This window comes from Amyelois transitella, chromosome 3 (genome assembly GCF_032362555.1).
Source record: "Amyelois transitella isolate CPQ chromosome 3, ilAmyTran1.1, whole genome shotgun sequence".
In the NCBI taxonomy this organism is placed as follows: Eukaryota; Metazoa; Arthropoda; class Insecta; order Lepidoptera; family Pyralidae; genus Amyelois; species Amyelois transitella.
The window spans coordinates 11953053-11973761 of record NC_083506.1 but is presented as its reverse complement, the minus strand read 5'-3'; the positions used below and the strand labels follow the sequence as shown (position 1 = coordinate 11973761).

The window sequence follows — 20709 nt, the reverse complement described above, 5'->3', positions numbered from 1 at the left end:
GCTATCGCCTACAAAAAGAATCCTAAGTTTATTAGCCTTTCCTTTAGTCTCTTTTTACGATGTCTATTGTAAAGATATGCAGTGCTCCTATTCTGAAGTGTCGGGAGCCACACGGCACATGATAATAAAAGGTTTTCTCAAAGAAGAACCCCAAGTTTATTAGCCTTGCAAGATAACAGATTTATATTAGGTACCTAGTCCTGTCACTAAAAACAACTGCGTCTGATAAGGTGCCCGGTTAAAATACGTGTGGCGCAAAAAGGCACAGGTTCGAATCCCACCCCGGCTGTGTACTAATGACTATTTTACTAAGTTTTACTAAAGTTTCAAAATTGGATACAAATCTAATTATAACTAAATCAAATTATAACTACTACCTTTTACTGATCTCTCAATGATCCATTTTCAAAGGCATACCCCGGGCTCCTCTCCAGGTTGGTGTGGATGCAACCGGGTCTTAAGACAGGTGGAAGAACAAAGCCTGTCATCAAAATAATATATTGATGGTCAATATTACTTTTTCTTTTTACATAATATAATATCGATGGTCAATATTACTTTTTCTTTATACATAATATAATATCGATGGTCAATATTACTTTTTCTTTTTACATAATATAATATCGATGGTCAATATTACTTTTTGCTTTGTAAAAGTAAACTCATCATACTCAAACCACTATGTAACATATTGTTTTTACGAGTTCGACTCGCTTACAAGAAACTTGTTAGAAATTTTCCGCGGTACTCGCCAAAAGCCACTTGCAAAAGAATGGCTGTTAACAACTATTGTTATGATCAAACTCGTTGTGGAGATCCGTGTGGACCAATAAACGGACTTCCATTGTTGAGGTTATGAATGGATGGTCTGCGCCAAGTTTGGTTAAAAAACCTTGGGTTTACATAGAAACTACAACATAGTTTAAAAAAAAAAGAACATATATTTTTTTTTTACATTTCTACGATTAAATAGCAATCGTATGCAAAGACCAGTAAAGTATTACAACTTAGGCGACGGCCTCTATTTCGCAGCGGTAGAACGCTTGTCTGTAACACCGGATGGCCCGGGTTCAAATCCCGGCCAGGGCATAATGAGAATAGAACTTTTTTTGATTGGCCTGGGTCTTGGATGTTTATCTACTTATATAAGTATTTACCATAAAATATAGTACCGTTGAGTTAGTATCTCGTAACACAAGTCTCGAACTTACTTCGAGGCTAACTCAATCTGTGTAATTTGTCCCGTATATAGTAATTTAGTTATTTAGTGATAGCCCGCTTTTAAACTGCACTTCTCCAGCTTTTGGTGTAACCGGGCCTTAAAAAAAGTATAAAAGACGCTTTAAATAAAGCGGGTAGTGACGAGTGATGTCAATGTTTTTAACTATGAAAATGTTTTAGCTGTAATGAGAACCACATGCAGCTAATGTGCGTTCAGAACATAGTTCACTTTAACTTTTAAATGCATGGACATAATCAAGTTTTAATGAATTAATGGTGCAAGAAATATATTATTACGGAAAGTTAAGAGTCAGAGATGTTTATAACAGTTATATCACATATATTTTTTTCTAATTCTATTATATATTCTGTTCTTTATTGTGTTCTATATTCTATTATATATTTTATTATTTTCATTCTTATAGAATTTCTCGTTTTGGCCAACATATATTCTGTATTTTGATCTTAACAGATGTATAAAAAACAAGAATGCAATAAATGAAGAAATAAGTGAACTAGCACAGTCAATGTTTTAAACACATTTTTAAAATCACGCCTATATCCCGGAGAATAAGGCATAGATTACACCTTTCTACTCGTCATTGTTTAACTATGCAAATACTTCCCACTCTAGCGAGAGCCACATGCGGCTAATGTACGTTTAGAACATAGTTCACGTTAACTTTCAGCTGTGCGGACTCAGTTAACGCTTACCGTGAAACATACTGATTAACTTCTAGCGTTTCACCTAAATTATACAGTAAAATTAGAAGCGAAATTGGGTTGGTTATAAGGAATATGTTAGTTGAGGTTATATTTGGCCGGAGCTATGTTAGAGCACCATGGAAGCTGTACGTAATCATCCTACTAATATTATAAATGTGAAAGTTTGTATGTCAGTATGGATGTTTCTTACTCTTTCACGCAAAAACTACTGAACCGATTACGATGAAATTTGGTATGTAGGTAGCTGAAGACCCAGTTTAACATATAGGCTACTCTTTATCCCGGAGTCCCCGCGGGATTGATTCCACGCGGACGAAGTCGCGGGTGGCCTCTAGTATTATAATATTAAAGAACCTAAGAACGCTATTTTTCAATGCCGGTAAATAATAAAATATTTTTTATTATCTTTTTATTAAAGCTAAGGAGAATATTCAGCCCATTTCAGCCAGATATGAGACATCAAGTAGATCGCTTAAGAGATTTTATTTTTGGCAATCTGTGCATGCCCGACATATCCGCTGGCGGGTTGCCAAAATGGCGAATAAGATTAAAACTTTGTAAGTGATTTGTTGCCCGTGCAAATAGTTAACTTTTCAACACTTAAAATGTAAGTTACTGATGTAAGTAAGGAATACGATCTGAGATAATACTCTATTTCAATTAATTTGTTTCATTTTACATTGTATTAATATCAATCTGTCATTATTTGAATGTCAATTCCATATAGCTGAACGTGGCTTTTCAGGCTCTTCAAGACAGTTAGCTTGCTTTTTCAAAATTACGAACTGGATTGTATGAAAATGTTCTTTTTATCTAATATCCATTTCCATCCATTGAAAAGTTTTGAGCATTCGTAAGATTGCCACCGCGCGGGAAATTCGTGAGAAAATGTAAAACCTAAATGTAAGAAAAAAATAACAAAATACATCAAGAAAAACCTCATGAAGGAAAACAATTTATAAACAGAGACATTTGCTGAAAACGTATCAACGACACGTGAATGAAAAGTAAATAAAATAATAACTGTCGTGTTTGTTTTTTTCGAATTGAGATATCACATATCTTTCTGCCGACTGAGCAGATGATGTAACTGATATGTTCTCCAGCAAAACATATGTAACTTATACTAAGAAGCCAATGTTTTTTTGAAAAGGAAATGGAAAACACTGATCGCTGATACAGTTTCATATAATATCTTCAAAAAATACATTTCATTATGTAGATTTACAGCTATCAAAGAATTCAAAATAAATGTTAACTTCGTTTGGAAAACATGAATGACAAATAAGTAGTGATTATTTCAATTCTAATCTAATTATAATCAAATTCATTATTAATATATCGATAAATTCAATCATTCATTCTGTGAAAGGTTTGGTTGAAGTAACCTGAATCATGCATACTTATAAGTACGTCTTTTGTCATTTTGGAGCAGACAGAGCCAACGGTCTTGAAAAGACTGAAACACCACACTCAGCTGTATTGCTCAATGATAAAATTGAGATTAAAACAGTTACTGGTCGCTGGTCCTTCGACTATAAGCTTGCATGAAAAGATTATTGATTAGATCAAACAAAAAAGTATTCTTAAACAAGTATTGTGATCAGTCTTTAATGGCTACAAGGCGTACAGTCAAAAACATTATGTATACAAATTTATGCCGTGTGGTTCCCGGCACTAATACAAAAAAGAATAGGACCACTCCATATCTTTCCCATGGATGTCGTAAAAGGCGACTAATAGGCTTACAAACTTGGGATCCATTTTTAGGCGATGGGCTAGCAACCTGTCACTATTTGAATCTCAATTCTATCATTAAGCCAAATAGCTGAACGTGGCCATTCAGTCTTTTCAAGACTGTTGGCTCTGTCTACCCCGCAAGGGATATAGACGTGACCATATGTATGTACAAATTTAAAGCACCACCAGCCAGGGACAGTCGATAAAAAGTTCTAAGGTTAAACGAACATTCCTTAACAGCCAAAAGATACATCACCGGTCGATCTCAACCACCAAAGCGTGTCCCTTTATTTGACAATACCTATGTTACGCCTCATTTTTCACTACATAAATCAGCTAGACTACATCGTAAAATCTAAGGGATCGCCCGCTTTCCCTAACATAAAGGAGCTAAGAACTTGTAACCATCAATCGACTGAAACAGGGCCTATGCACAAATTGTTTACATCCATTTGTGAAATTGGTAATTTGCGCCAACCTTTGGGCCAATATTTGGCTAGCGTCCAAAGCGGGAGCTGAACGACATTCGATTATGAAAGCTTTTAAATCACTTACGTGGATGTATAATGGTTGTTTACTATCTCGGCGGTGTTTGGTGTCGCCCGGGCTTAAGGTAGTCAGCAATTACACCGTAACGAATATTTGTATCTTTATTTGTAAATTTTGTACCCTCTTTTCATTAGGGATAGGCTTACAAACTTGGGATTCTTTTTTAAGCGATGGGCTAGCAACCTGTCACTAGTTGAATCTCAATTCTATCGTTAAGCCAAATAGCTGAACGTGGCCATTCAATCTTTCAAGACTGTTGGCTCTGTCTACCCCACAAGGGATATAGACGTGACCATATGTATGTATGTTTTCACTAATTAACACTTATTTTGTTTGTGAAAGCAACGTGTTGATAATGCTGTTAATATTTTTCAATCAAAATTTAAATCATTAAGTCATAACTGAATGTGGCCTTCTTTTTCTTGTCTACCCCGTAAGGGATAAATGCATGATATGTGTTTGAGTGTTTGTTAACGACAAAACTTGACTGTTCAATATTTTTTTTAAAGTAATAAAATTGATTTGAAGCATCAATTGCGTGTATTGTAAAAAAAATTCATCATTCTTGCAAGTAGCGATGAGATTTCTCTAACATTGATTAATTTTTCGAATAAAACAGCTGAAAAGAACATAATTATACATTGAGATCACTCGAGTCTTTCAAATTTAACACACAAAAAGTAATAAAGCTGCGACATTCCTTTTTTACAGCACAAAAACAGATGAACTTGAAGCGTAATTAATTTAGTCGAATATCTACCGTGAACCAGAAATCTGCGTTATAAATCTGAGTTATCGTGTTATTCACTGTGTAATTATGAGGCTTTGATGGGAAATATTAAATGATTTCATTATGGTTTTGTTCTTTTTTGTAAAATATGTTATCTTGAACGCATACATATTATAGACCTGTCACTATTTGAATCTCAATTCCATCATTAAGCCAGCCGAACATGGCCTATCAGTCTTTTCAAGATTGTTGGCTCTATCTACCCCGCGAGTAATATGGACGTGACGGTATGTATGTACATAAATATTGTAAATGTTAATGTTAAGTGAGAGGCGGTCACTATTTCTCTTAACTAATCTTAATTCCATCATTTAGCCTTGCTAAGTTGAGTTTTTCAGTCTTTCCTAGACCCGTGGCTCCATCTACCCTGTAAAGGTTAAAGACATTATATATGTATATATATTATATAAATATGTAAATGCAATTTTTGTCGGAGCATAAAATTGATAATTTTGGCGTTATAAAGAAATACGAATGAAAGTAATATACTATTTAACATATTGCGTACGATAAAGCGTTTTTAAAATAAGTGTGTTTTCAAATACAAGTGAAGCGAAGAAAGCTGACAAACCGATACGATCTTGATGTTATTCCGCGCTGGAGATTTACATGTTTTCGTTGCCAACACATCTGTTTTCTAACGCTGTCGCAGCCAACCAAATTCATTCCATTTTCAAACTATTCGAAATACGGAGATTTGCAAGAATTCCGCGGGAACGTTATCTGTATGACCAGCAAGGTTGACTTTGTTTTTTTTAAATTCTATGCACAGACATGGCACAGACGGTGTGATAGTCAGCAAAGGTTTGGTTGGCGGGCCGCCAGCAACCGAGTGGTTACACGTACAACGTTCATGAATACTACATAGCAGTGAACACTTTTGTGGGGAATTTGTTACACGATTCCAATACTTCGGATTTGTCTGGTCCCGAAGCGCGTATTGCTAAAACGGGTTTATGGGTTTTAGGGCGGCGACTTCGGATATCCGTTTTGGGCGTGTTTGTAGACGATTCGTGATATCTTTATTAGTTCTCGATACTATGAATTTGTCAAGAAGTTGTATCCGCTTCGTTTTCAGTTAATAGTGTTGTTATTTTTTTTAAGTAGGGACGAATTTAACTGAGAAAACACTTAAGCTAGACTCAAAGTAACGGAAAACGTTGTGATATTATATTCAAATATTAGTAACCTATATGTGTCTGTTATTTAAGAATGTTTTTATAAAAATTAAACTCGTAGGACCGTTAACTTAGAAACCAAGATTACAATGAATATTAGTCCTAACTCAATCTTTAAAATACATTGGTATTAAAATGTTTTTTTTTAAACGTTACTTACATCGGTTAGATTGTCAACTTGTATACGTATTTTTTTAATAGAAATAGATATTGATATAAAATTTTATAGGACACTAGACGAACGCAACTTTACGGCCACTCCATTTAAACTTTATGTGTTAAATCCTACTTTTTATCCGGCATTATGTATGACACGCCCCGATAATTTGTGGACACAAAGAGATGTCTGCGAAGCTCGTTGGAAAATGACCGGCCATTTTGAATATAATGTACCAATTTATAAAAGGGTAACATTTTCATTTTGTTTTGTACATTCATTATCATATTTTTGCGGTTGTCGTACAAATCCTAGTGTGATATTCGTATTTCGTACGTAAAACCTCATTGTACATTTAAAGGAAAAAGTTTGTGTGTAAAAGTAGGTACATTTTGTTTAAAATTTAATTAACGCTGACTACACGAACACGATAATTTTATTTTAAAAGTACATACATACATATAATCACGTCTATATCCCTTGCGGGGTAGACAGAGCCAACTGTCTTGGAAAGACTCTGATAGGCCACGTTCAGCTATTTGGCTTTAAGATAGAATTGAGATTCAAATAGTGACAGGTTGCTAGCCCATCGCCTAAAAGAAGAATCCAAAGTTTATTAGCCTACATCTTAGTCGCCTTTTACGACATCCATGGGAAAGAGAAGGAGTGGTCCTTTTCTTTTTTCTATTGGTGCCGGGAATCACACGGTTTTAAAAGTGCTTCATATAATGTTCTCTGTTTGTTTGTTTGTTATCCCTTCACGCGTTATCTACTGAACCGATCTTCATAAAATTTCGCGTACAAATAATAAGAGTGAAGAAGGACAAAGTTTTGCGAAAAACCTATTATTTATAAGGTGGCGCTAAATTCATGCGTTAAGGTTTCAAAGTATCTACTTTCTTATAAATAAATGAAGGTGGCGCTAATAAATCATCTAAATTAGCGAGTGTAGTTGGCGCTAAATTTGCGTGGGCGAGGCTGCGGGCACAAGCTAGTTATATATACCTTGCAATGTGAACTGTTCTTAAAGAGACATCGTCCATCATCATCAAATCACATCACACACAGTGTTATATTATCTGAAACGCCATAGATTTCAAGAGGAATTAATTAATAATTAACTTTAACAAATCGCTTCTAATTCGTATAAAGAATCGACTCATCTTTCAACATTTATGTCTCAACAGCACAAATTTTATTATTCAGAAGACTCAATTAGTCAATGTAATTAATTTTAATTACGTCGGATTGTCCGATTAAATTTTCGTTAATTAAATTCGTGCAATATACAGTTTGGGTTTTCAACTATACTTATTTAATGTTACGCCATTCATTGCCCGCTTGTTTACGGTCTGTTTTAAGTTAGTTAACCGTGGCGATGTAATCTATATTGTTCATTGCAGGCTCTCAACCTAAGCAGACTTCCAGACGGCGGCGGCTAGACAAATTATAGTTTAACTGCTTCGTGTTTTCAGACGTCTCCGCGCAGCCGACGCTGGGGAATTTCTTACACGTATTTCTCACTGGCAATGTTTTACAGATTTCTTTTATGTTTTTTTTTTTAATTTAGAATGCTTGTTCTTTTTTAATGAGTTCTTTTTTTAAATATTAATTCTTAGATGTTCGTCATTTGGACGTTCTTTTTTTTAATTTATTTAAGGAATAGTTTTTTTTTAATTTAACATATTCGTTCATTTGGTTTATTTATACTGATGTGAAAATTATTGTAATCATTTCTTACAGACCAGCTGTATTGCGCGAAGGTGGTGCATAATTATATGATTTAATTATATTTTCTTTCAGATACGAGTACGTCTCATCAGTGTATTTTTTTTTCACTTTGAAGTTTGATGCTACAAAATGCTGCTGGAAAAAAGCAAAGCGTATTTTTTATTCATATCTTTGTAAGCAATGCGTACTTTTATTAAAGATGCACAACGATATTTTCTTACTAAAATTAAAAAAAAAAAATTACAAACATGGCATATCGCGTAGTTTTTCGCATATTTCAATAAATAATGATTTTAAAATGCGTAATTATTACAACTATTCTGGCTTTTAAAACTAAGTTCATTAATTTTAAATGATTGTATTAAACATATACCATAAAAATGTTTATTAATTTTCAGTAATTGTGACAGCACAGTAGGAGGTTGGCACGATAACGATTGGTACTTGCAGTTTCGTTGTTTTATTGTTATTTTTTTACTTACCCTTTTGTTTACTGGCAAATTATGAGAGCGAATACCTTTTGGATAACGATAATTACATTTCTTGGCTCGTAAACGTGAAAAGTACATAAGTGACGGACAAAAAAAATATTTACACTTGTAAAACAATAATGTTGTCGTTATAAATTCTTTTTCTTAAAAAAAGAAGCAGACAGACGCTCTCCTAATCAGCCAGTATATCATATTTATTTTTAAATTCTGTATAATTTTTTTTTCAATAATTACCTTCGCACTGCGTAATGATGCGTTTTTTTTTAATTTTCAAATTCTGTTAATACAGTTTGTAAAGTAACAATCGTGCTAGTGAAAATAACCTGCTACTTGTGCTGCCACAAAATAAATGTACGGCATTCTAGTCGTTGATTTGAAGCACCACGGTCATCGTCTCGCTCCGCACACGTCTTTATTTCTATCGCAATACGATCGCCTTTCCTCTGTCCAATCTTTTTTAAGATAATGCCTTTTTTAAGAGTATTATAGTACGTGCCATAGAGTTACATACACAACTCTTTTAAGACCATTATTAATTTTGATAATTAAAACAAGTTATAATTATTTATATAAGAAATGAAATGAAAAAATATTAATATAAGTTAAACCATAGAGGTTTGCTTATAGTTCTGAAAGGAACTACAAAGCTGAAGTTAAAGTATGCTAAAAACTTTCTTCATAATTTAAAAAAAAAACTAATTAATTGAATCCAAGGCGTTATAAAATAAATAATAAAAATTCAGAAAGAAAAATGGAAGGACGATTGATGCGTTTTTTTGCGGTGTAGCTGAGCGAGAGGATGATTCCTGTAGCTGTCAATGATAAATGGTTATTTTTGTTGTATTTCAACACTTTATCAATGACGGCCGCAGTTTTAAACGCTCCCAGATGAAACCGAGGCACTGTTAAAGCTTAAATAAACGCAATAATAAATAAATTAATCATGATAATAAATCTATCCCTTTTTTCGCTTTTCCTTCTTGTCAAAGATTCTCCTTTAATTGAAAAATATTTTATTGGTTGGCACAGATAAATCGTTATGATTTATGTTTTCGTGAGTTTCGTAAAAATTGTTTATAATCTCCGTAATATTGCTTAATTACTTCGCTTTTATTAAACCTCTTTATAAACTTAATAACTTGGTATTCGCAACAATTTCTGATGTAGTGGTACATTCCTTATTAACTTCAAAGAAACTTTTTAATGAAATTTTAAAGCGTTATATTGATCAAAGATATTTTTAACAACGTTTGTTTGCGAAGCAAAAGAGACTTGATGAGGGTCGGGGGATTAACACCGAATAAATATTATTAAAATGCATTAACTCCGTTGTTGATCTCATTTTCATTTTTTGTAACAAATTAAAGCTAAAACGTTTTAGAAACCACGAATTAACATAAAAAAAATAACTGGCCAAAAATAAGCATAAACCTTTTTTAACTGCGTATTTAATTTTTTTAACAAACATTGTTCTAAATTCAAAAGCAAATTACCACCTTCATATTGCGAACAGGCAAAGAAACCTAGCTGATACAGCACCATATCACGTTGAACTTTTTTCGATAGTGCTGACGAGGGTTTTGACGGGACGTACCAGACTAACGTGGTGGTCAGAAACAACGGCAGTTGCCAGTACGTGCCCCCGGGCATTTTCAAGAGCACATGCAAGATGGACATCACTTGGTTCCCATTTGATGACCAACATTGCGACATGAAGTTCGGTAGTTGGACCTACGATGGCAATCAGGTACAGGATTGAATTGATGGTAGCTGCTGTTACATGTTTATGTTTATCAAAAAAAAAAAAACTTGTCCGCGAAAAAAGACCGGGAGGTCAAGTAGGACGTAGAGGGACGTCTGCAGAAGGTCAATGTGCCTGTATGTCGATGAGTCTCATTGGTGTAGGTTGTATATTATTAATTTATAGTTAATTATTACAATAACTGGACTTTCATTATCATTGTTAAAGGGAATGTTATTGGTATTAGCTAATAAATAAAAAAATCAACGTTATACTCGTTAAACACTTGAAGTAAAAATAATTATACATTTCTTAGGGTGGAAGTTTCAGTAGAAAAGAATATCGTATTTGCTTTTTTTTTCACGATTTGGAAGTCAAAGTCGATTAAAATACCTTTTAAAAAATGTCTTCCACTTATTTTTATTTATGTTATTTAAATGGCTACAAATTGAATTTTCTTCTTTCTTTTTTCTTAAAGAAGCTCAAACAAGTGTAGGAAATTAATTAGAAGTAATTCATAAATGTAAATATGTAACAGCAGTTATGAAAGGCATAAGTACAAATATTGTAAGGTTAGATTTGACATTGGGTAATGAAAAAAATTACTAACTTTTTTAGTTTACATGCAATTAACGTAACTACAGACTAAAATAGATTCGTATTTAACTCTTATCACGTCTTATGTTCGGTCACCCATTCAGTATCATTCAGTGAATCTGCCCTTTAAATATTTGTGCTCTGTGGACCTTATACATAAAATAGGTTAAACAAATAAGGAGGGTTAGGCCCAAGGGAACCATGTGAGAAAACAAACTAATGTTACATCCTCAACGTTTTGTATGTACTATTTTGCATGGAGCAGACAGAAAATGAAGCAGAACAGCAAAAAAAAATACTATTTAATAATTAACTCCGCCGTACGGAACGTAGTTGAAAATTTTTTTTTTTAGTCCGAATGTTTAGTTAGTGAGTGTGAATTTTTTTTTTCAATCGACTTCAAAAAGGATGTTCTCAATTCAAATGTCGTTTTGCTTTTTGTATGTGTATGCGAATGGCGAAGATAATTTTTGTTAAGGATATTATACTTCCGAAGTTGTCTCATATTTATCAAATCAAATTTTAATGTTGGCAACTTGGACAAATTGAAGAGAACCTTCAAATGTTATTTTATGAATTTGAAGTCGGTTGGATTTTTTCTAATGCTGCCATTATGCTACAGTTGATGAATCCTTTCCGTGGCTGTGAAAAGTGAATAAGGCTCACAAAATATGTAGATACTTTCGAATAAGTAGTGCTTAAACAACGATTCTATATTTTTATCCTTCACTTTTGACTTTTATTCCCACTCAATCCGTTTTTCTTTTGGTTTATATTCCATTGAGCCCCAACCTAAGGAAATGTGTGACGTCCACAAAATGAATCTTAACTGACACAGATTAAAAATATTTATTACTTTTTTTTAGAACTATAAGGGTTAGATATTTTGTATCTAATGTTTAATCTTATATAACGCTTCATGTAATTACTTTGCGGGTACCATGGGAATGGAGGGGGTTGTAATCAGTGCTGGGAACTACACGACAAATATGTCACTTTTATAAGTTTCTCCCGTTATAATTTAAGTTTATTTGTTTTGTGTACGTGACTGTAATGTGTACGGCTTCTGTCGCGCAGAGTGTCAACTTGTCTGTGACTACGGAGAGCCCGGGTTCGATTCCCGGCTACGGCATGACGAGAAACGAATTTTCTCTAATTGGCCTTGGTCTTAGATGTTTATTTATATAAGTATTTGTTATATAATATAGTATCGTTGAGTTAGTATCTCGTAACACAAGTTTCGAGCTTACTTCGAGGCTAACTTATTGAGTTAGCGTTATTCGTCCCGTATATATTTATTTATTGAAGTATTAGCTTGCTTTTTGAAGGAATTGCATTCTATTATTTAAAATGAGTTGTAGTAGAGTAGCAAGCAATACAAATAATATTATACAAAAGCTTCATATTAATTATTTCTAAGAAATAACATTTATTCTGTCTAAAAGGAGGACTAGATACATACATACACATAATCATGTCTATATCCCCTGCGGAGTGGACAGAGCCAACAGTCTTGAAAATACTAAAAGGCTACGTTCAGCTGTTTAATTTAAGTGACCCAAGTTAATCTTTAGTCGCCTATTACGATATCATGGGAATGAGATGGAGTAGTCCTATTCTTTTTTTATTGGTGCCGGGATCCACACGGCATTTATATTAAGTTCGCATCTAGAATAAAACCTGGACTATATAGAGTACTATTTATCTCGAAATTCCCACGGGAGTGAAGCCACGGGGCGCATCTAGTAGAAAATAAAAGGAACAGTTTCATACTCAATTATGTATTAATATCGGATCGAAATAATATAAATATGGACCCGATACATACCTAACATTGTTCCTTGTTTCATTATTCAAGGGTCACGGGTATTCCCCTGGGCAGAGTCTCGAACGACCCTTGTTCATGTCTTAACCAACTTGTTTAAATAGCAAATGGGCATTTGTCATATAATTTTCATTTTGCTTATAAACTTGAGATTCTTCTTGTAGGCGATGGGCTAGCAACCTGTCACTATTTGAATCTCAATTCTTTCTTTAAGCCAAAAAACTGAACGTGGCCTATCAGTCTTTTCAAGACTGTTGTCTCTCTACGCCGCAAGGTATATAGACGTGATCATATGTGTGTATGTACGTATGTATTTTCATCTGATGCATGATAACTTGGTACTTGAGAATTTCGAATTAAGCCTAGTGCACATTGAATGCAGGTTAATAGTACCGTGGGAGTTGCAGTCTGAACGCGGTGGCTGTTACATTACATACATATTATAATCTCTTACGGGGTTGACAGAGCCAACAGTCTCGAAAAGACTGATAAGCCACTTTCAGATGTTTGGCTTAATGATATACTTGAGATTCAAATAGTGACAGGTTACTAGCGCATCGCCTAAAAGAGGAATAGAGCCACTCCATCTCTCTCCTATAGATTTCGCAAAAGGCGACTAAGGGATAGGCTTGTAAACTTGACATTCTTCTTATAGGCGTTGGGCTAGCAACCTGTCACTATTTAAACCTCAATAATACTATCATTAAGCCTAACAGCTGAACGTGGCCTGTCAGTTTCAAGACTGCTGGCTCTGTCTATCCCGCAAGGGATATAGACGTGATTATATGGACGGATGGTAGAACATTTGCAATAAAAACAAGGTTATGTTTTCTACTTCATATCATTGCAGTAAAAACAAACAAACAAATTTACAAATTTCTTATTTGTATGAAGATTGAAGTGAAAGATATACCCTTCCGTTTCGGCGTGAGATTAAAGAGTTCATTTGGAAAAGCTGAGTCATAGAAACGTCAAGATTTGAGCGCGAACGTTTGCGAACTCCCGACTTCGTAAAACTCAGCAAAAATGAACAGTTAATGTTATTTTCGCCTAATAGGGCTTTAAAGGGTTATCAGTCACTTTAATATTGTACTAGCATTTGCCCGCGGCTTCGCCTGCGTTAATTTCGCTTCCATAAAAAGATTGGTTAGAATAAGAGCCTTGCATTGACATAAACTAATATTCACACAAAATAATACAGTGGTACCACCCATAATGCGATTCCCTGTTATTTTCTCCAAATAAGTAAATGTCCTAACCATGGAAACTAAATCAATGAAAAAAGAATTTTTAATTAATAAAAAAATTTGCCTGCGGCTACAATCGCGTTATTTCTTAAATTCTCATGTGGCGCCATCTCGTATCGGGTGGTCAAAAAATAAATATCTAAACCACGGGAACTAAATCAATGGTGAAACGGTAAGTACTGACGTTGCTTTATGTGTGTTATTCCTGCTAATCTTGAGGAACATGGCAACCGTCGCCGAAGCGGGGTGCGCCAAACTACCTACATAAAAAAATCTTCTCATACATAAAAAAAAATCTTCTTAAAGATGTGGTGAAACAGTAAGTACTGGCGAAACTAAAATTACTTAATTAAAACTTAATTAATTAAAAATTTTGCCGGCGGCTACAATCGTGTTATTTCTTAAATTCTCATGAGGCGCCATCTCGTATCGGGTGGTCAAAAAATAAATACCTAAACCACGGGAACTAAATCAATCAACAAAGCATAATGAATTCAATCAATAAAATGCTATTTTTAATCATCATAATAAATATAAGAATTAATTATTTATAGTGCCGTGTGGTTCCCGGCACCAACACAAAAAAGAATAGGACCACTCCAGCTCTTTTCCATGGATGTCGTAAAAGGCGACTAAGGGATAGGCTTACAAACTTGGGATTATTTTTTAGGCGTTGGGTGAGCAACCTGTCATTATTTGAATCTCAATTCTATCATTAAGCCAAATAGCTGAACGTGGCCATTCAGCCTTTTTAAGACTGTTGGCTCTGTCTACCCCGCAAGGGATATAGACGTGACCATATGTATGTATGTATGTATGTATAATTATTTATAGCTTTTTATATCGATTCAAATCAAAAATGACGAAGTTCCATACAAACTTGCACCCCCTATTTCATCCCCTTGGGATAGAATTTCAGGATAAAAAGTAGCCTATATTCTAATCCAGGTTACTTACTATATCTGTGCCGAATTTCGTTCAGATCCGTTCGGTAGATTATGCGTGATGCGCGTACAAACATACAGACAGACAGACGGACAGACAGACAGACAGACAGACAGACAAAAATTCTAAAAAAAATTGTTTTGGCTTCTATTGACCCTAAAAAGACCACTTATAATTTTTTTTCTTAAATATCTTCAATGTACAGACAAAGTTGAGTTACAGTTTTATTATATGTATATGGATGAAGCTTTTGTATATATTAAGACGGATTGAGATAAATCGTCGTATTTGGCGATAGTATGAGGTCGCTTGCAAGATGGCCGTAGTTTAAATATAGTGTGCAACGGCATGATAATACATTTTGTATTAAAATATATTTATTTGTTCCTTTATAGTAGGTACCTATAATTTGCGATTTTGATGGTAGAAAGAGTTTTCAGTAAGTCCTTGACCTTCAGAAATTTATGTTACTAGCTGTGCCCGCGGCATCGTACGCGTGGAATAGTTATTTTAGGCATCATTGAAACCCTCAAGGAGGAATAATTTTCCCCGATTTTTTCACATTTTCCTTTATTTCTTCGGTCCTAATAGTTGTAGTGTAATGATAAATAGCCTAAAGCCTTCCTCGGTAAATGGTCTATTAAACACAAAAATATTTTTTCAATTTGAACCAGTACCGTTCCTGAGACTAGCGACTTTAAACAAAAAAACTCTTCAGCTTTATAATACTCGTACGAGTATTAGTATAGATTTTGCTTGACGTGGATAAACTTGCAAATAGGGAGTATTAGTATCTTGCCTGTATAATTGCTATAAAAGTCGCAAGTATTATTCAAACATATTTTTTTTTATAAGCTAACTTATATTTCCTGCCTCGTAGCAAGATACGGGCGACGCCGTTTTTATTTCGCGAAAAACTATAACTGTCCCGTTTCATGTGGTCATAATAAGCGAAACAGCGATAGTTTCTATTACTCGAATCCTCTTTATATTATCCAAATTATATTTAAGTTTATAAACATCACTTATATTATAGAACACTTAAGTAAAACCAACATATTTTGCATGCACGTTGATGCTTCAATCTAATTATAAGTTTTTCCTATGAATCCAGTCATAACTTCCAGCAAAATACCTCCACTATGAAAACTCATTACCAGGATTGTGTGCATGCATCTTAATCTAACTTCGTTCCTTTTCTGAATTTTTATTGTTTCCACTACTGGTTTTTATTACAACTAATATGTGATTTCTTTGAAATGTATTAATTTATAACAACAGAAGATTTTTATTTATGTATTGTTCCTGATTGCTTTAATTTTAATAATATGCATATTTGTGAATAAAACTTGAAAAGTTGTGTTGTAGACACAATTATTAATGTACATTTAAAAACTCTTGGCAGATTTTTTTTTTAATTGTGATTACACATATATGTAATTATTGGAGTTAATCATTGCATGTCGATGATATTTAAAATACTTTAGTACTGTTTTTTTTTATTTTAGTTTATGTTTAGCATTTATAACTATTGCATTTATAATTTATAACTATGTGGAGCTAAGAAATTGTTCCTAGTGTCTTCTCTGTTATGTGTTTTATGTAATATTAGTTTCATTATCAGATAAAATGATCCGCGGGTTCCGTACGGCGTCATATTTTTTCATTATAATTTTGCATGTTCAGCATCTCAACTGTAATAAGTAGTATTCTGCCTACATTAAACAGATTATCACATTTCTCTAAAACAGATCCCTTACCCATGAAACTACTTTAAAATAAATCCCTATAAAGATATGATTGTTTTGTGAAATGAAAATTTGGATATACAAATATACGTGTATTATTACTGCATACATACATACATATCATCTCGTGTATATACCTTGCGGGGCGGACAGAGCCAACAGTCTTGAAAAGTCTGAAAGGCCACGTTTAGCTGTTTGGCTCAATAATAGAATTGAGATTATTACTGAGAAAAATATTTAATTTTGATTATAAATGAAATAATATAAAATTAATTTGGAAAAAATAAATTTTGCTCTCATAGTGCTTATTTTTTGAACTCTATAGAGACGCACGTATAAATAAATATATCTTAACTGCAGAAATGAGGATATATTAAAAAAAAAGATTAAATGTTAATTTTTTTTCGCACTTAACAATTAATTAATGATATTTTTAGAATAGTTTCATTGGGGACATATTCGAAATTCCAGAATCCCAATTCCAAATGTCACAGTGGCATGTAAAAAATATGAGTAAAATGCATGGTCCTTCTTGTAGACCATGTAATTATACAGGTTGCTCATTGACTCTTGTCCGATAGTTGGATCTGGTGCTAAAAGACGAGGCGGGTGGAGATCTATCCGATTTCATCACAAATGGAGAATGGTATTTAATAGGTAAGTTTATTTTACTCATCCTATTTGAGATAAACAATCTTCAGTCATGAGTCATGTACTTACATACATATAGTCACTTCAGTCATGAGTTTCATACATACACATGGTCACGTATATCACTTGCGGGGTAGACTGAGCCAACAGTCTCGAAAGACTTAAAGGCCACGTTCAGCTTCATGGATGGAATTGAGATTCAAATAGTGGCAGGTTGCAAGCCGATTGCCTACAAGAGGAATACCAAGTTTATAAGCCTATCCCTTAGTCGCCTTTTACGATATCCATGGGGAAGAGATGGAGTGGGATTCTTCGTTTAGGCGATGGGCTAGCAACCTGTCACTATTTGAATCTCAATTCCATCATAAAGCCAAACAGCTGAACGTGGCTTATCAGTCATTCCAAGACTGTTGGCTCTGTCTACCCCGCAAGGGATATAGACGTGATTATATATATGTATGTACTTAAAATATTTACTCATTTGGTTTAAATTCACCCATCTTTATCTCTTGTTTTGCCTTTCTACTTACAAGAGACATGAAGATGCACTTCTTCAACATTTTCTTTTCATCATCACATAATGTCATCAATCATCAAAAACTCCTTCCCATCACAATAACTCTTGTTAAAAAAAGAAATTTCAACAGGAATGCCGGGAAAGAAGAACACGATCACGTACGCGTGCTGCCCGGAGCCCTACGTCGACGTGACCTTCACCGTGATGATCCGGAGACGAACCCTGTACTACTTCTTCAACCTGATAGTGCCGTGCGTCCTGATCTCCTCCATGGCTTTACTGGGCTTCACGCTACCGCCTGACTCTGGAGAAAAGCTGACGCTTGGTTAGTAATTACACATATTACAGTAGACGCAGTAGAAGAATTAACACATGACGCTGTTGATGATGAGTCTTAGCTAAATAAGTTAATAATAAACATTTTACTTTGGCTATGAACAACGAATCTTGAAGAATGGAATAGCTATTAATCAGCGAAAAAAAATATCGGCAGCCATGATTAAAAAAAAGATATTAAAAAAAAGATGGCACAGAAAATTACCTTGTTTCTGTGCAAACGGTTAAACGGTTTTTTAATTAAATCAAAAATGTATAAATAAATTTAGTTAAGGACTTACGCCTGGTGGACTTATAGTAACGATTACTGAAAAGATGAGTGACAAAATCCAGCTTAATAGTTGGCTGGTGTTGGCAGGTGTGACGATATTGCTATCGTTGACTGTCTTTCTCAACCTGGTCGCTGAAAAGCTGCCTTCTACGTCGGAAGCAGTTCCTCTGATAGGTACAGCACTAGGAGACGCCAGTGATGACAGAAGTCACGTTGCTTCCTTTTTTACTTCAGATGTATCTACCTCATGTTAATTACGAAACGCAGTTAGAGATCAATAAACATAAATTTCGATTATAGTAAATGCGACATTTAAACTCGATAATAGAAAAAAACGGCAAACGTTGACAAATTGAATAGTAATAAAAGAACAATAAAGAAAATTTTGTATTGAAAAAACTTATATTGTAGTGTTTAAAGTATTACTAAGCTAGTTTAATGAATAAGCGTGTGTAAACTATTTATTCTACCAAAAAGGAAATCGATTGAAATGTCAACATGTGGCCGAAGAATTTTATTTAATTCGTTGAATATGACACTTAGTTATTCGCATTTTCTTTTAGTGTTTTCTCTTCTGTTTTCAACAACATTGTCACTTGTTCGAATATTGTATCTGTCAAATGAGATTCATTCTATAATCGGCAAAATTTTTGAAGTTACCTCAAATAGATTTGCCGTGGGTTTCCGCTAGATATTAACAATAGATTCAGGCTCGTCAGCCTTCATCAGAGAAACGTGAATGCTATTATTTAGAATTATGTGACCTCCATGAGTCTCTGCCTAAAAATTCAACTCATTCGTATTTAGATTAAAGCAATATCAACCAAAACAAACCGACCATCTCGAGTCTGCGTTTTGTAATCAATTACAAACATTTAATTCACCAAGTGCGATGGCAAAGTCATACACAGTTTGAAACTGGAGGGAACTTTACCGTATAAAGCTATCCGGGGTGATATAACTTTTAGTTCTCGGAAGCAACGTGTGCTTAAGTTAAATATTAGATTGTTCTAGAATGTGGTATGACTGTTTGTGTCCGTGTTAGCACACCCTATTCGCATCGTCGATTTTGGATTACCCGAAAAGACTCAAACTAAGTAACTTTTAGCAACTTTACGAGTCTATTTATATATTGTAAAAAAAGAATTTTACGCTTTTAAAGAACAATTTTACACTTTGTGATGCAAACACTGAAGAAAAATATATTTGTTTACATTATCATAAAATTTTGGTACCTGATTTTGGTGGATTCACAATTTAATCTCGTACTAACAGTTACTTAGTTTGCAGAATGAGATGTGAAATCTGACCCCTACTACTGGGGGTCTAAATTTCAATGCTCAAAATTTTTTGGGTAATAAAAAATTTACAATGTTTTCGACCGGTAAGTATAAATAAATGGTAGAAGCCATTACGTGTTACATACCTTCATCATCATTTAACATGGGACGCCTTGGAGAGTTGTGTGCATAGGAAGTTATCAATATATTTTATGTCTACAGTTAGAAAATATAAGATGGCTGGAAAATATTTGTGGTCTCATTCTGCAGCGTATTTAAGGTGTTTGAAAATATCTTGATAGTATTTGCTAGAATTTTTTTATGGAATGGAGTATACATGAAAACGTTATAACTGTGTTTGAGGTTTTTGTTTTCTCTCGTTGAAATTGTCAAAACGGTGTTTATGTGTAGTATACTAGAACTATAATATCGTCAATATAATCAAGTATTTCACAGAATTTTATTTCAAAAACATCTACAGTATAATTGTATCATATACTTAGAAAAAAATGTCACTATTAAGACCATAAACTATTTGGTACTACATATCAAAAATTGGAAATACGAAAATCAATTCGTTAAACGAGTATAATGTTACCACTACCATTACTTAATCTTAGTACCCACAAAGTTGATTAACAACAAATAAAAAAAAAATTGTTTGCCAAAAAAAATGGAAGAGATTGGTAACATTAAAGGAAACGGTAGGGTTCCTAACATTGTGTTTGATTTCAGGAGTCACAATTCTTCTCTCGCTGACGGTGTTTCTCAACCTGGTCGCCGAGACACTGCCGCAGGTGTCCGACGCAATCCCCCTGTTAGGTACACTACCCAAACCTTCCCCAGTTTTACCATCCCCTGTTCCCATATTTTTGGTTTTTCTTCATAACTGCGGCGTACTTTATAGATTTCTTTTGATACTGGCGACTGTACAATTATTATTTTATTCAGAAAACGTTTAACTAATA

General features: G+C 34.0%; 1 protein-coding gene across 1 annotated transcript in view; it reads left to right on the top strand.

Annotated features, from left to right (window-relative positions):
- LOC106132211 (neuronal acetylcholine receptor subunit alpha-7) overlaps positions 1-20709 on the top strand; it is a 59960-nt gene that overhangs the window by 30912 nt on the left and 8339 nt on the right. Inside the window, exons 6-9 of the mRNA XM_060948705.1 lie at positions 10150-10330; positions 17268-17343; positions 17985-18179; positions 20477-20563. Coding sequence (XP_060804688.1) covers positions 10150-10330; positions 17268-17343; positions 17985-18179; positions 20477-20563 — 539 coding nt within the window. The remainder of the gene's footprint in view (positions 1-10149; positions 10331-17267; positions 17344-17984; positions 18180-20476; positions 20564-20709) is intronic.